The sequence below is a fragment of the Urocampus carinirostris genome, chromosome 1 (genome assembly GCF_059441175.1).
Source record: "Urocampus carinirostris isolate Australia breed hairy pipefish chromosome 1, RoL_Ucar_1.0, whole genome shotgun sequence".
In the NCBI taxonomy this organism is placed as follows: Eukaryota; Metazoa; Chordata; class Actinopteri; order Syngnathiformes; family Syngnathidae; genus Urocampus; species Urocampus carinirostris.
In genome coordinates this window covers 55,032,839-55,047,464 of record NC_142349.1, presented here as the reverse complement: position 1 = coordinate 55,047,464, position 14,626 = coordinate 55,032,839, and the positions used below count along the sequence as shown (strand labels likewise).

General features: G+C 38.5%; 1 protein-coding gene across 2 annotated transcripts in view; it reads left to right on the top strand.

The window, feature by feature from the left end:
• Positions 1 to 14,626, top strand: part of tnr (tenascin R (restrictin, janusin)) — a 230,878-nt gene that overhangs the window by 156,917 nt on the left and 59,335 nt on the right. Inside the window, exons 13-20 of one of the 2 annotated variants that reach the window (XM_088345721.1) lie at positions 1,249 to 1,427; positions 3,539 to 3,629; positions 3,879 to 3,961; positions 5,571 to 5,673; positions 5,892 to 5,981; positions 7,169 to 7,302; positions 8,345 to 8,474; positions 12,802 to 13,068. In XM_088345721.1, the coding sequence (XP_088201847.1) occupies positions 1,249 to 1,427; positions 3,539 to 3,629; positions 3,879 to 3,961; positions 5,571 to 5,673; positions 5,892 to 5,981; positions 7,169 to 7,302; positions 8,345 to 8,474; positions 12,802 to 13,068 (1,077 nt within the window). Of the gene's footprint in view, positions 1 to 1,248; positions 1,428 to 3,538; positions 3,630 to 3,860; positions 3,962 to 5,570; positions 5,674 to 5,891; positions 5,982 to 7,168; positions 7,303 to 8,344; positions 8,475 to 12,801; positions 13,069 to 14,626 lie in introns of both variants that reach the window. The other variant, XM_088345730.1, reaches the window with a different exon arrangement.

Sequence of the window (14,626 nt, the reverse complement as noted above, 5' to 3'; positions counted from 1 at the left end):
TTCACTCATGAATAATTCATGACAGAAGATATTTAATTGGTCAATGTAAAATGAGTTTGGTTATTAAAGCTCAATAGAATATGAGAAAATAGTTGACCACTAGATGGCACTGTATTGTCTAATGTGAAAAGAAATCTAGTGCCAAGAGCACAGCGTAGTGGTAGCAGCAAGATGCCAGACAAACACGGCGGCGACTTTTAGGTAGGGATTCTACTATGTAAAAGAAAAACACATTTCTCGACCAAGGATTTTTTAAATAAAAATGAACATCGGTATGCTTGTTCATGTATTTTTGCCGAGTATTCAAATCCATGTTGTTGTTGTTGTTGTTGTTGTTTTTTTACTGAAAGTTGTTTTGTACCAAAAGAAGGCACTAAATATTACACTATGTCCCTTTGATGAGAACGGGATGTTCTTCCTTGGACTATTGCGTCCACATCAATTGATAGAATAAAACCGGGTAAAAGATTTTGAAATATTTAATTGAAAAAAAAAAGAATTAAAAATACGAAAAATAATGAAATAAAAAAGGTTAAAAAAAGGACCTTACAAAAAGGAATCAAAATAATATATAAAAAGATTACAGAGTAAAAAAATACATATGTAAAATACATATATTTTAAAAAATAATATTAAATAAAATATATAATAAATAATAAGATACTAATAAAAAATACAAATAAAAGTACACAAAATTAAAAAAATAAATACAAAAATAAAATATAGATGAGAGAAAAATAAAAGACATTTTTAAAAATAAAGACAAAATAAAAATAAGAGAAAACCATTAAAAAAATAAAACAATATAAACAAATAAACAATGTGAGAATACAAGTATAAACAAAGAAAAACTTCAAAACAAAATATATAAAAATAATATATTAAATGTGAAAAAAATAAAAAGAAATAAAAAAAACATAAAAATATATAAAGATGTGTGTAATAAATTAACAATAAAAAACATAAAACTAATAAAAATTGAGTCATGTTATGTTTATTTGTATAGCCCTTAATCACAAGATGTCTCAAAGAGCTGTACAAACTACAGACATTTTTGGATTTGTATACATATTTATCGGCCTGGCGAGGGATGGGTGCCGTCAGGCTGTACTTGCCCAAGACACACCACAGGAACTGGTGCCCCTAGCGGTTAAGGGATTCGTGAATTGTGATATGTTTATTTCTTATTAGGCTGAATGGAGAACATTGAATATAATTAAATGGCATTGTTGTCCTTGTTTTTTTTAGTGATCGACAGCCCCACACAGTTGTTGGTACGCGACGTGTCGGACACGGTTGCTTTCCTGGAGTGGACGGCCCCTAAAGCCAAGATCGATCAGGTGGTCTTGCGATACGGCCTGGCAGGGGTTCAGGGGCCACGCACCACATTCCGACTACAACCCAACCTCAGCCAGTACACCTTGCAGGTAAGGGGGGCCGAAGAATGGTACAGGTGCACACAAAAAGAAAAAGGACACTCGACTTGGACTGTTAGAGGAAGAAAAATGTGACCCTGAGAAGAAGAAATGAATAAATACTGATTGCATAGGCTTTTCTTTTCTTAATTAACTTTAAGTTAAAGCTTTACAACTGATTTGACAAAAACTAAAGACAAAAAAAAGCCTACAAATTTGCGAGGTTTATAGGGATCAGAATTTTCCGCGGATCCGCGGATTTCCGCTGTTTTTGAACCCCAAAGGTCATTCCCGTAAATCGTCTAAATTCGATGAGAAAATATTTTGGGGGGGTGAGGTATGATACGTGACTGTTTCATCACCCCAAGTTAGCAGTTAGAGATCGCGAGAAAAATCGGCAAAAAGAAGCGCAGCGCATTAGATCTATAACACACAACAAATAGATCGACTCCTACCATTGGTCGATAGGTTCGCTGATAACCAATCAGCGGAGCTTTTGTTCAGAGCATTGGCTTTCTCAAACGCTCCTTCCGGTCTTTTCAAACGGTGAAATGAGTGTTTGAAAAAGTAAATATGAAAATACTAAGAAAAGAAGATGAGGCTTTTGTCTCCGAGATTGATAAAAGAATCAAGAATAAATTGAAGTGGTCATGGCTGGAGAAGACTGTCACAGACTGACATGTATTTTCTTTAAGCATGTTCAGTTTGTGCATTCTATTTTCAAATTAATGATGAATGGTTATTAATGTATATATTTTCATATATATTGTTGATTAGTAGCTAAATACAAGTTCCATCTTCATCATCAAAACACAACAACAATGGTGATGGTTGTAACATTGTAATCCCCCAATTGTTTTAAACATCTTAAAACTGAAAAACATACATGGTTTCTGTTTTGTTGGATTTAATTCATTCTAGTGCAATTTTCACATAGCAAATAAGATAAATGCCGTTGGCTTCGGGTGGGTTTGGCCCCCTGAGCCCCCCACCGGGCTCCGCCCTGGACCTGGCCGGGGCCTTGCGGCCCCTGGACCCTGGCTATTTCAGCTGAAAATGAAAATCTCCATTCTGATCCCTGGGTTTATGACTCATAGCAATTGAACATTAAATAACATACTAACTGCATACAAATATAAATGATACATGTAAATATCTCATATAAATTGACACAAAATGTAAATTAGAAAAATACAAATAAAATAAACAGTTTTTATCTCTACTGATAATCGAAATTATTTTCTATTATGATTACTATAGTAATATTTGATAGCACTTGTAGTCATCATAATCAAGCCCACATGAATAAAAACCCTAGGACATTAAGTCCCCCCCCAAAAAAAAATCTGTATATACATTCAAACAAATCCCGATGTATTTATAAACACACACACACACACACATACACACACACACACATACATATATATATATATATATATATATATATATATATATATATATATATATATATATATATGATGTGTTCCACCATATCAGACAGTTTTGCTAATCATGAGTATTATTTATTAAATAAGAAACAAAAAATAGGTTAATGATGTGTTTGCCTTCTTCATATTTTTTCATTATCTCAAACTCCATTCCCGTGGTTGTTTTATTGCTTCTCCCTCCATCATCACTGCAAGTTTTGGGACCCAAATTCAAATTTGTTACACCAGATTCCAAAATCAACACAAAGAAAGAAGCATGGCGAGAGATTAGCCCAGCAGTATATCGGTGTATTCATGTTCCTGTGATGCAAACCAATAGCAGACCAGCATTTTATGTAAAATTGACCAATAGCAGGAGGGAATTTTCAAGACATAAATCGCTGTACAGACAAACACTACAATAGATGTCATACATAGATGTCATACAGCAGGGCAAATTTTATTAAGAGGGAACAAGAAACATCTTATGCCACACTGTAAATGGAAAACAAGGCGGGGTTGCTATATCCTGGTGTCTACTGTATTGGGTTGTGCTGTGCTGGGTTGTTCCATACTATGCTATTTCATTTGATGTTATATTATGTTATGCCATGCTCCAATGAAATGTGGCCCCTAATAACCAAATATCGACCAAGTTTCAAATAACCCGAGCCCGCCTACTTTATGGTCCAGGTCCTCCGGCCCGGTTCCCGTTATGAGGTATCGGTGAGCGGCGTGAGGAACAGCAACAGCAGCGGCTCCATTTCCGTAGAATTTACAACCGGTGAGAACTGACAGGGAGCAGATGTGGTAAATACGCCGCCCGCTACCTAAAACCGCCCTCGGGACTCGAACCGATGTTGACATATGGCCCGACGGAGCTGCGATGCTCAAGGTCGTTTGGCAGAGTCCCATCAAGTTTTCCGACCGGATTTTACGTCCGTGTGTGTGATAGTTATGTCTTGTGCACAACTCCCCCCCTGAGAAACGGTCTCAGTCTCCTCAATGTTGTCAGCTTTATCGTTTTTCTCAGAGCTGGACGCACCCAAAAACCTACGTCTACTCTCCAAGACCTCCACCAGCCTGGAGTTGGAGTGGGACAACAGTGAGGCGCTGGTAAGATGAACTATACTGCATACTCATAATCATAAATATTTTGTGACTATTCAAGCTTCAGTGTGTATTATAAAGCAACCGCTAGTAGCGTAATTATACTTCACTCATCTGCGTGAGACTATTGATTCAAAAGACAAGAAAAACACCTTTTCTATCTCATAAACATGATTTTAGTTTTAGACATTTATCATTACACTCCACATTTTGAAGAAACTGACATGTTTGGTGGACATCTTCCGACAATGGAAGCCTGAATGATAATTTTGCTTAGTAACTCGCCCCGTTGGTACTCTTAGCACTTAACAGTCACTTACCGCTAGCCGTAATTGATACTCGCTCTTGCTTTCTCCTTCAGTGTCACTCTACTTCTCCCCATAAACATCGCTGACTTCCTTAATTCAGGCATCTTTCGCTTTTTTTCCACATTGTCCTTCTCTTGCCACTCATGTTAGCCACTTGGCTGCAGGCTATGGCTCACCGGTAACCGTTTTAGCTGCTCCTGGTTTGTCTTTCAGTGTCACTCGCCTTCCACAGCTGAGTTCCGAAAATCAGACATCTTCCAATTTTTTTACTTCTGTTTCTTTCTCTAGCCACTCTCATGTGAGCCACTTGGCTTACCAGCCGCTATTGTTAGCCTGCTTTGTCCTTCGGTGTCTCACGCCTTCCACAGTTGCTCACACAATCGAATGTTACTGAATTCCGTTAGTTCTGCCGAGTTCAAGGATTGAGGTTACTGATGCTTGACAAATTCAGCCTTTTACCGGCCTTATTTTAGTAGCTTCCCCTGCTAGTCACGAAGTTAGCAACAAGCTATGACCAACTCTGGCTATTGGGTCTTTTCAACCTCTCTAGGTGCATCCAGCGCAGTCGGTTTTGTTGTCGCTAGCAGGAATTAACAGCAGCTTTTGTGTCTTGTCACTGACTGAATTCCATCCTTGTTCATGCAAGAAATTATGGAATTAGGCTTCCAATCTTTGCAAAGTGCTATCTTTTGGGCTTCTGTAGTGTCCTCTTCCAATGCACACATCCATTGTAAACTAGAACAACCTTTAATGGTCAATAATATACACTGTCACTTTAAAACCTGAGCACTTTTGTGAAAATGAAACAGCGCAGGTCACAAAGAATCAGTCAGGTGCTCCAATACTGAATGTCAGTCTGAATGTTCGTTTTTTACTTGGCCAAGGCATGCGTCCCATTCAGTATTGGAGCACTTGACTGACTAAGGGAATAAGGACTTATTGATTGGTTGGTCGGCCGATGGATTGATCGAGTGAGTCAAACTCCAACACTACTTTTTGGTGACTTGTTTACAAAAGCAGTATAATGTTATTGTAAGAGCAATGCAAATAAAGACACACATAAAAATAATTGCATTTTATGTATGTTTCTTTTATTTCCTAACATAACAAGCAGTTAAAATAAGTTATTTGTATCTGTAGGAAAAGAAACAGTTAGCTTGCATTCCTTATTTTAAAGCCTGTGTTGAAATTTTCTCCAGTGGAATTTAATCACGTTAGTGTGTATTTTCCACTTGTGAGTTGAAGTTGATAATAAAACCCAGAAAGCGATCAATAACGGTAATATCCCTAATGACGTCCTCTTGTAGGTGGAAGCCTACCAAGTGGTGTACAGCACGCTAGCGGGCGATCAATACGAGAAAGTCATCGTCCCAAGAAACGAGGGAGCAGCGACCAAAACCACTCTCGCTGGTAAGCTTGGAAAAATGGCCAACGATTTTCGCCATTATGGCCTCAACCCAGCTCACGTATTTCTTACCGACGGGAGTGGCCGTTCTAGATTGTTTTGGTCTGGGTATTTCCTGAGGCCATATTGGTAGCAAGAAAATTGGAATTGTGCGTTTTCCTTTGCAATCAATGTTTTGGGTGTCGTCTGGGAACCAATCAGTCTTTGTGCTTCTTGCTTTTAGACTTAATGCCCGGCACGGAGTACGGTATTGGAATCTCTGCAATGAGAGGGAGCAACCAGAGCACGTCGGCCACCATGAACGCTAGAACGGGTAGGTGACTGCTTTCCCTGAATTAGTATGATTAAAAAAATGGGCTCAAAGAGTTGTTTAGACAGAAAAAAATGTATTTCTATCAAGCTTTTCCTCTCTTTAAGAGCACTACATCAGCTTTTCTAATAGTTTCAACAGTAAAACGGATGACAAACATTGTAATGAGTCGTTTAACTGACGTCGAATTCTTTTCAACATCGAGAACAACAGCCTTAAAAGCAGTTACACAAGCTACCTCGGGACATTTGTAGAACACAATATCCTTTTTGGATGTTTCCTGCAAAAGTTGACTTTTTTTCTCCCACAATATTCCCCCTTTTGACCATTAAAAATCATTAACCAGAGTGGCACTGTAAATAACTGGTTGCACGTCTGCCTCACATTTCAGAGGTCCTGTGTTCAATTCCTCAGGACAGTTATACAACACTACCTATTTCTCAGATGTTTTTTGCAATCGTTTGTACTGTTTGCTCCACAATATTTCCCCCCTTGATTATTTAAAATAACAACAATTAGAGTGTGTTTTCAACATTCCTTCACTGGTCAGCACTGAGACAAGGCAGCTGGGTCAGAACCACCGTTCAGAAATGACTAAGGCTTATAAGTAAAATGAACTAGATAAAAAATGGGATTAGGTTACAAAACCCTTGGTTATTTAGGAGCTTAATAACAAACGAATGTGAGACTAGGTAACATTTATCTGGAAAACTCAAAAACCTAATTTGCCCCAATTTATACCATCTGGTCTACGAAGTTTCGACTCTCGACCAGCTTAGCTTGGACCTTAGTTCGGTCATCATCTGGTAAGAATGCAGGTGTGGAAATTACGTAGGAACACAAAGGTATGCACGGGTTCTCGAAGATGAACAACCCCTATGATCTTTAGATTACAACCAAAGTCCGAAAGTCCACTAGTTTTCTGCGGAGCCAGATTGAGTGTCCGTACAGTTGTGGCTAAGACCTCGAGGAAACCTGTTATGGTGTTCAAGCTTTGCATCTTAGTAGGATCATTTTTGGCGCTCTGGCATGTCACAACAGCAATAGCGGCATTTTAAGGAGTGTGAAAATATAAGAGGTAAAGTGAGCTTGACCCGATCAGACAAAATACGAAAGCAGACTGACTAAAGCACCGCCCCCCTGATAGGAAGAGGTATTGTATATTTATTTAGATGTATTTTTTTTATTAGGTCTGGACGTACCAATGGATCTCACTGTGACGGCATCCACGGACAACACAATTACTCTGGTGTGGGGGAGGGTCCAGGGCCCTATTGACTTCTACAAGATCACCTTTACATCCTCTTCAGGCGTGACTACGGAGGTGAACACATTTGAAAATACTCCTCGATCCATTATTCCCAATTGCATATTCCTGCAAGCAAGGGTAGACAGAGGGCATTTTTCTTAGGCCTGATGGCACTGTTTAGCCAGTCTACCAAAAAGGGAAACTGCTCTCATGCGTCCACAATCCATTATCCCAGATTGCATATTACTACAGGTGGCGACTGGCAGAACACACTTTTGGCGGGGTTGACACTGCAGGGGAATCTGATGTTTTTGAATGGACGCGACTTGTATTCCATCTGTTAAAGTGCATCTGAACGACACAAATCTGTTTTTTTTCACACCAGACCCAGGCCACAGTCATAAATCCGATACATAACTGATCTTTTGGAATGCAGCTTCTGTGTAAATGGACCAGGTGCATTCATGCGACCTGCACGAAATTTGGGCCTTTTACACGGAGACGCATAGAAGTTACAGGAGATCGCATACAAGTTGCATTTAGTTGGAAATGTGAACAATTTTACAAGAACATCGGATTCCACCCGAAAAAATCGGAATTGGGCATCAAGCTCTGCAGTGTGAAACTAGTCTTTGTCGGGTCTGGCGGCTCTTTTTTTGTTCTTGTAATTCAGCCTAAAAAACACTCCACCCATGCAGCCGTGATACATCATCCCTGATCGCATATTGGTGCGAGTAGGCACTGGTAGAAGGCTTTTTTTTTAGGTGTGGTGTTCCAGCCCGCCTAAAATGAAATGCATGGTTGTGGCCGCCATCCATTATCCCTGTTTGACTACTAGTGAGAGCAAATGACAGCAGAGTGTGTTTTCAACAGTTAGGGCAACTGAAGCATGTCATTGAGGCCCGCCTAACATGAACTACTCTGTTTAGACTGTGATCCATTATCCCCAGTCCACGTTGCTGTGAGCTGGTGCCTGAGTGGGGTAATTTGTGTCTGGTTTGGTGGCTTATTTTCTTTTCTTTCTGCCTGAAATGAAGAGCACCCATGTATCCTCCATGTCCCATATCGCCGGGGTTTCTGGTCCCCATTTAACTCCAGTTTCCCTTTTCCGTTCCAGCTGACCGTGCCAAGAGAGGAGACCACCACCACTTTGACCGACTTGGAGCCGGGGACAGAATATACCATAACCGTGGCGGCCAAGAGGGGAAGACAACAAAGCAACGTGGCTTCCATAGATGCCTTCACAGGTAGGAGTCAGGTGTTTCCTAAACATGAAGCTGAACGATTTATATAATTTGTATGGACTAAAGAATATCTAATATATCAATACAGTATATAATAATATATATGTATTAAATATTTGTTTATTACTGCCCGATTTAGCCAATGTGTTATACCGTCCTATTTAGAATTTAGCTAGTACTGGGTGATACGGCCATGACATAGAAATTCGAGTTCAGTCAGTCTAGATCAGGGGTATCCAACCTTTTTAAAGCTGAAAGCTACTTTTTGTTACTAATTAGTGCAAAGAGCACCCTTTTTGATATTAATTTCTAAAATTACAACTTATCATGTTATTACTATGTTATTACCAGGTTAATCATTGGAAGTAGGGTTAAATAGAATCAGTCAGCCACTAAAAAAACATTTACTAGAAGATCACAATGACCTAGCTATTTTCAGAACAGGTCCGTGGGGACCTCGGCTGTCCTCAGGGGGCAGGCACCACGTTGGAGACCCCTGGTCAGCATGATTTCAATTATAAAATTTTTTAAACAAATAATTTAAGTCAACCCACATTGAAAATTGTATTATCATATAAAAAAAGAAAAAAAGGATGATTTTTTAAATTTAGGCTACTACCACCATGTCAGTCATTTTGTTTGACTGTTTTTGATAAAACTTTAAGAGAAAATGAATATAATTTAACTGATATTTTGTGTTTGACCCTGAAATTATTATAGGGCTAACTCTGGGCTATACAGCCAAAAAATGGAATCTCAAGTCTGGAAAATTACGACTTTAATGATTTTCAACAAACGACAAAAACAATTTTGTCATTTTTAGCAAGACCAGAATTACATATGTTACTGTCTCATGGCTAATTAAAGAAATTTTTTATAGCAGAATCATGTACATGACCTGCATTCTGGGTAATTGTACAAAAAATAATGAAGACGAAAGCAGACTGCCAAAAAATAACATAAATAGAAAATAACTGTTTTTTTCTATTTATGTCATTTTAAGGGAAATAAAAGTCATTTTTTAATGTTTTTAGTGTTATGTCCTCAAATTGCGGTAGAGCTAGAGATGGGCGCTAAGGCACTAAAGTAGGATCTCGATTTAATAAGTCAGTTTTGACGATTATGATTCAAACGATTTTAAACAACTCAAATGAATAAATATTTATTGGAAGATAGTTTTGTTATAAGAAATTGATGTGTCGTTTATAGAAAAGTTCAAGAGGTTGTCATTAATCATTGTTTACCGACAACATCATCCAGTGCATGACTTCCCCATTGCTATAAAATGGTTTATTCAGGGTACTTTCACATCATCTATAACTCTATAACAATAACTATTTATGGTATTCTAAAGTAATTTATTCATAGTTTTATCACTTATGTCCTCAAATTACGATAGAGCTAGAGATGGGCGATAAGGCACTCTAATAGAGCCTCGATTTAATAAGTCAGTTTGGACAATTATAAATTCAAGCGATTTTAAACAATTCAAATGAATAAACATTTATTGAAAGATAGTTTTATTATAAGATTTGGAAAAAAAGGAAGAGTATATGTCTTTTATAGAAAACTCCAAGAGGTTGTCATTAATCATTGTTTACCGACAACATCATCATTGTCATTGCTAAGAAAATGGTGCATTCAAGGTACTTTCACAACATCATGTGTTTGGGTTTTCTTCTTTTTATGACCTTTTAAGAAAAAAATAAAGCATTTAGCTTTAGTAATTTTGGACAATTACAATTTGAAACTATTATAAGCATACGACTCTTATAGACACTTATTTGTTTATTAGAACTTTATTGAAATGCCGCAATTAATTGATTACCAACCATTTATTAAATTAAACTTTGAAATGTATGCCCTCAATTTTACGATTCAGCTAATACTCAAATTGTCGATTTTTAAAATGTCAAAATAATGGAATTCATTCAATTTATTTCCCAGCCCTAAATTGAGTAATTTTTAAAATTTAATTGAAAAAAACTAATTTGGTTGGTCGTAATTATACACGTATTTTTTCATCTCGTCTTTTTCGAAAATAATTTTCTTTTTTTTTTTGTTCTAGTTTTGGTAATTACAAAAAATAACTTCAGCCTCGGTGCTTCCTTTAGATCAGGAAGTAGGAATTAAATTGAAAAAAAACTTTAAATATAAGAATATTTCTAAATAAAGAGATAAGGTGAATTTAACAACCAGTAGGCGAGTTTTAGCGTTTGTAAATATAAACATGGGTTCCATTAAGATGCTATTAGTTGATCCAAAAAAAATGGAGCTTACTAATGAGCTGGATTCACTTTGCTTTTCATATGGTACTTTTTCATTTTTTTGCCAACTCTCCTTCAGCCATTTTATTTTCCATTTTATTGATGATGATTTCATCTTTTTGTACCCATTCATGCTCATTTCTTCATCTTCATTCTGATGGCTTCGTTCTTCACAAATGTGGCAATTGTCACCATCATCATTATCGTCCTCATGTGTGACTTAGCGGCTCTAACCGAGAAATTGTTGGGTGAAGGATCGTAATGATGAACGAAAAAAAATTAATTGGATGTCATCTTCTAATCCATTCTTCAAAGAACGTCTAATCGTCTTTTTCCAGGAAGATTCTTCTTGATGAAAAATGCTGGATTTTTCCTCTTAACTGATTCACTGCGAGCCTGGATGGAATGGGTCTTTGACGTCTTTAGTCGTCTATGGCAGGCCAGCTAGAATGGATCTTTGATGTCAATAGCCATCTTTGGCTTTGCTGAACCGCATTATTTATATCTAAAGCCATTTATGGAAATTTAGCTAAAATTAAACTCGCAGCCTATAACCTTATTTGTAAACCTAACAAGAAAGGACCTTTGACGTCTAAATTTGGCAGGCTAGCGGGATCTTTGACACCAAAAGCCGTCTTTGGCAGCATAGCTAAATCGTTCTTAAAAGTCTATAGCTGCCTGGCCAGAATGTATCTTTGATGTCTATAGCTGCCTATGGCAGGGTACTTAGGACTAATCTTTGACATTTACAGCAGGCTATGGCAGTTTATCTAAAGTTGATCCCAAAAATTGATCCCTAAAACCATTAGCCATTTGTTGTTAGAAAAAAATCAGATCTGTGCCGTTTTGACGGACTTAAACAGCTCAGATACAGGTCGCAAAAATAAATCAGATTTCCCTGCAGTATCAGCCTAGCCTAGCTAAATGGATTTATGATGCCTAAGTCCATCAATGGCAACTTAGCCAGAAGGGATCTTTGATGTCTATAGCCGTATATGGCAGTCTAACAAGAATGGATTTCTGACGTCTTTATTAGGCGGCCTGGCTGGATCTTTGACATCTACAGCCATGTACGGCTGCTAAGCTAAAATAGATCTTCACTTTCCATAGCTGCCTGGCTCGAAGTAGCCAGGACGGATATTTGACATCTAAAGTCGTCCTTGGTGGCCGAAGAAGAATGTATTTCTGAAGCCTATCATTGGCAGCCTGGAAATTTGAAGTCTATAGCTGTCAATGACAATTCAGATAAAATTGCCATCTGTAGCAGCCGGACTATAATACAATTCTTTTATGGTTAAAGCCATCCAGGCCAGCCTCGCTACAATGGATCTATGACGTTTAAAGCCGTCTATGGCAGCTTAGTTAAAATGGATGTTTGCCGTTGACAGAAGTCTATGCCTAGTCATGGATCTTTGACTTCTAAATTGTTCTCTGATGCCTTTAGCCATCTATTGCTGCTTAGCTAAAAATAGAATGTTGAAATGCAAAGCTTTCTATGGCTGTATAGCTAAAACGGAAGTCTGGCTAAACTGAATCTCTAATGCCTATATATGTCTACAATGAATCTTTGACATCTGCAAGAATGGATCATTGACGTCTTTAGCCGTCAAATGCAGCCTGACTAAAAATATATTTTACATCTATAGCACTTAATAGGAGCCGGGCCAGAAGTTAGTTTCTATGACACTTTCAGAAGTTCTTTTTTTTTAAAGTTTATAGATTGTAAACAGCTGCCAGTCTAACCTTCAATCCAACAGAGGATAAATACAGAAGATCCGTCTGACATTTTCCCTTCACGTCATCGTTAGCAGTCAAACATTTTTTGACGGCAACATCTGCTTCCATCACGCCTTTTTTCCATCTTTCCGGATCAATCTTATCACAACTTCATCTTAACGGCTCCTAATCCAATTAGCCTCTGCTCTTGGCGGCGCGATTAAATCATAGCATCCGGGTGGGGCTAATTCCGTTCTCCGTCTCCTTCCATCCATCACCGGCTTCTTCATTCCATCCCTTTTTTCCACGGAGACCGCCAAGTGACGTTCAATCCCGCCCTCCTCCAGGGATCAGACCAGTTTCCAACCTTTACCTGTCCGAGGTGACTTCGGACTCGGCGCTAGTGGCCTGGAGCTCGCCGGCCCCGCCTGCCGACGTCTTTGTTTTGGCCTACAGCTCGGCCGACAGCAGCGACTCCTCCCAAGTGACCTTAGACGGGTCCAAGACAAGGTCTTTGGTGCAAGGACTGCTCCCTTCCACTCGGTATACCATCAGCTTAATCACCGTACGGGGAGACTTCACCTCAGAGCCTGTTACGGCGTCACTCACCACAGGTGAGAGGTCCAGGAAGATGGACGGCAGATCTGGAAAATGATTTGCTGTGTGGAATTCAAACCTCATGGACCGGTGGATGGATTGAAAAAAAAAACTACAAAAAATGTCAATTCAAAATCAAGAAACGCACATTACGATCTCCTGTGTATAAAAATATAGATATATAGCATGCAAATTTGATGCGCTATCGAAAGAATGAGAAAAATCCAAGTATACAATTACTAATAAACAGTATACACATATACACACACACACACGTATATATATATATATATATATATATATATATATATATATATATATATATATTTACTCAAAAATAAAAACTGTTTTTAAATAAAATATATGTGTAAATGTATCCAAAAAGAAATTAATATACCTGTGTATATGAAGACATTGAAATACATTTAGAATAGAATAGAATATACCTTTATTGTCATTGTTACAACATGGGATATATTGTGACAATGAAATTGGACGACACCAGTTCCACATTTTACAGTGAGGATAAGGAAAACAAAGAGATAAAGGAACAAAGAAGATCTTTTAAACTGTCTTTGTTGTATAGGCTTTGTTTCCTCCAGAAAAGGGGGGCGGGGGGTTGTATGAGGGGGTGAGGGACAGACAGATATGGGCGGATCCAACTGGATGTTTGATCTTACTGTAAACACGGTCCAATGTTTTTTTCCCTAATTGCTCAGTCCACGTATTGAATGGATTTGGGAAGTACAGTCCATAAACATGCCCAATTAAAGTCGCTGGCGACGATAAAAGCTCCGTTGGGGTGTGCAAGCTGCTGTTTATTGATAGCAGCGGGCAGGAGATTTAGCGCTATGCTAACATTAGCATCTGGTGGAACGTTAGCATCTGGTGGAACGTAAACAGCAAGCACATATGTATTATATATATATATATATATATATATATATATATATATATATATATATATATATATATATATAAATAAATGTGTGTGTATACATACGAAAAAATATCTATCTATCTATATATATGGGTATTTTATAAATCCCCAAAATAAAATACTGTCACAACGGAGACACGACCCAGAAGCGTTCGTTTACTCGGTTTTATTGATAAGAGGGAGAAAGGGGCTTGCTTCCGCGATTCGATGGCTGACGGACAAGAGGAGCGGGCGATGCGGAAGTGGTACTTCCGTGTGTAGCGAGGAGGATCGAAGACAGGCGAGAATTACAAGTCGCTGGCTGGGACTGGAGAGCAAAGGCGGTGTCAAGTTCGGAAACGAGGTCGGTAACAGGAGGCAGGCAGGTAACAGGGCAAAACAGATCGGGTAACAGGCAGGCAGAACGGGGCAAAGTCAGGTCCCGACACAGGTTGGCAACGAAGATCAGGCAGAGAAAAGCAGGACAGGAACAGAGCCGGACGTAAGGGCTTACTGAGCTGGTGGCAACAGTTCGCATAACGATCTGACGACTTCCTCTTGGAAGCCAGGGGGTTTAAAAAGAGTGCATCAGCCAATCAGCTGTCCAGGCTGTTGGCGCCAATTAAGCAGTCGCAGGTGCTCTGAATCGGTAATCA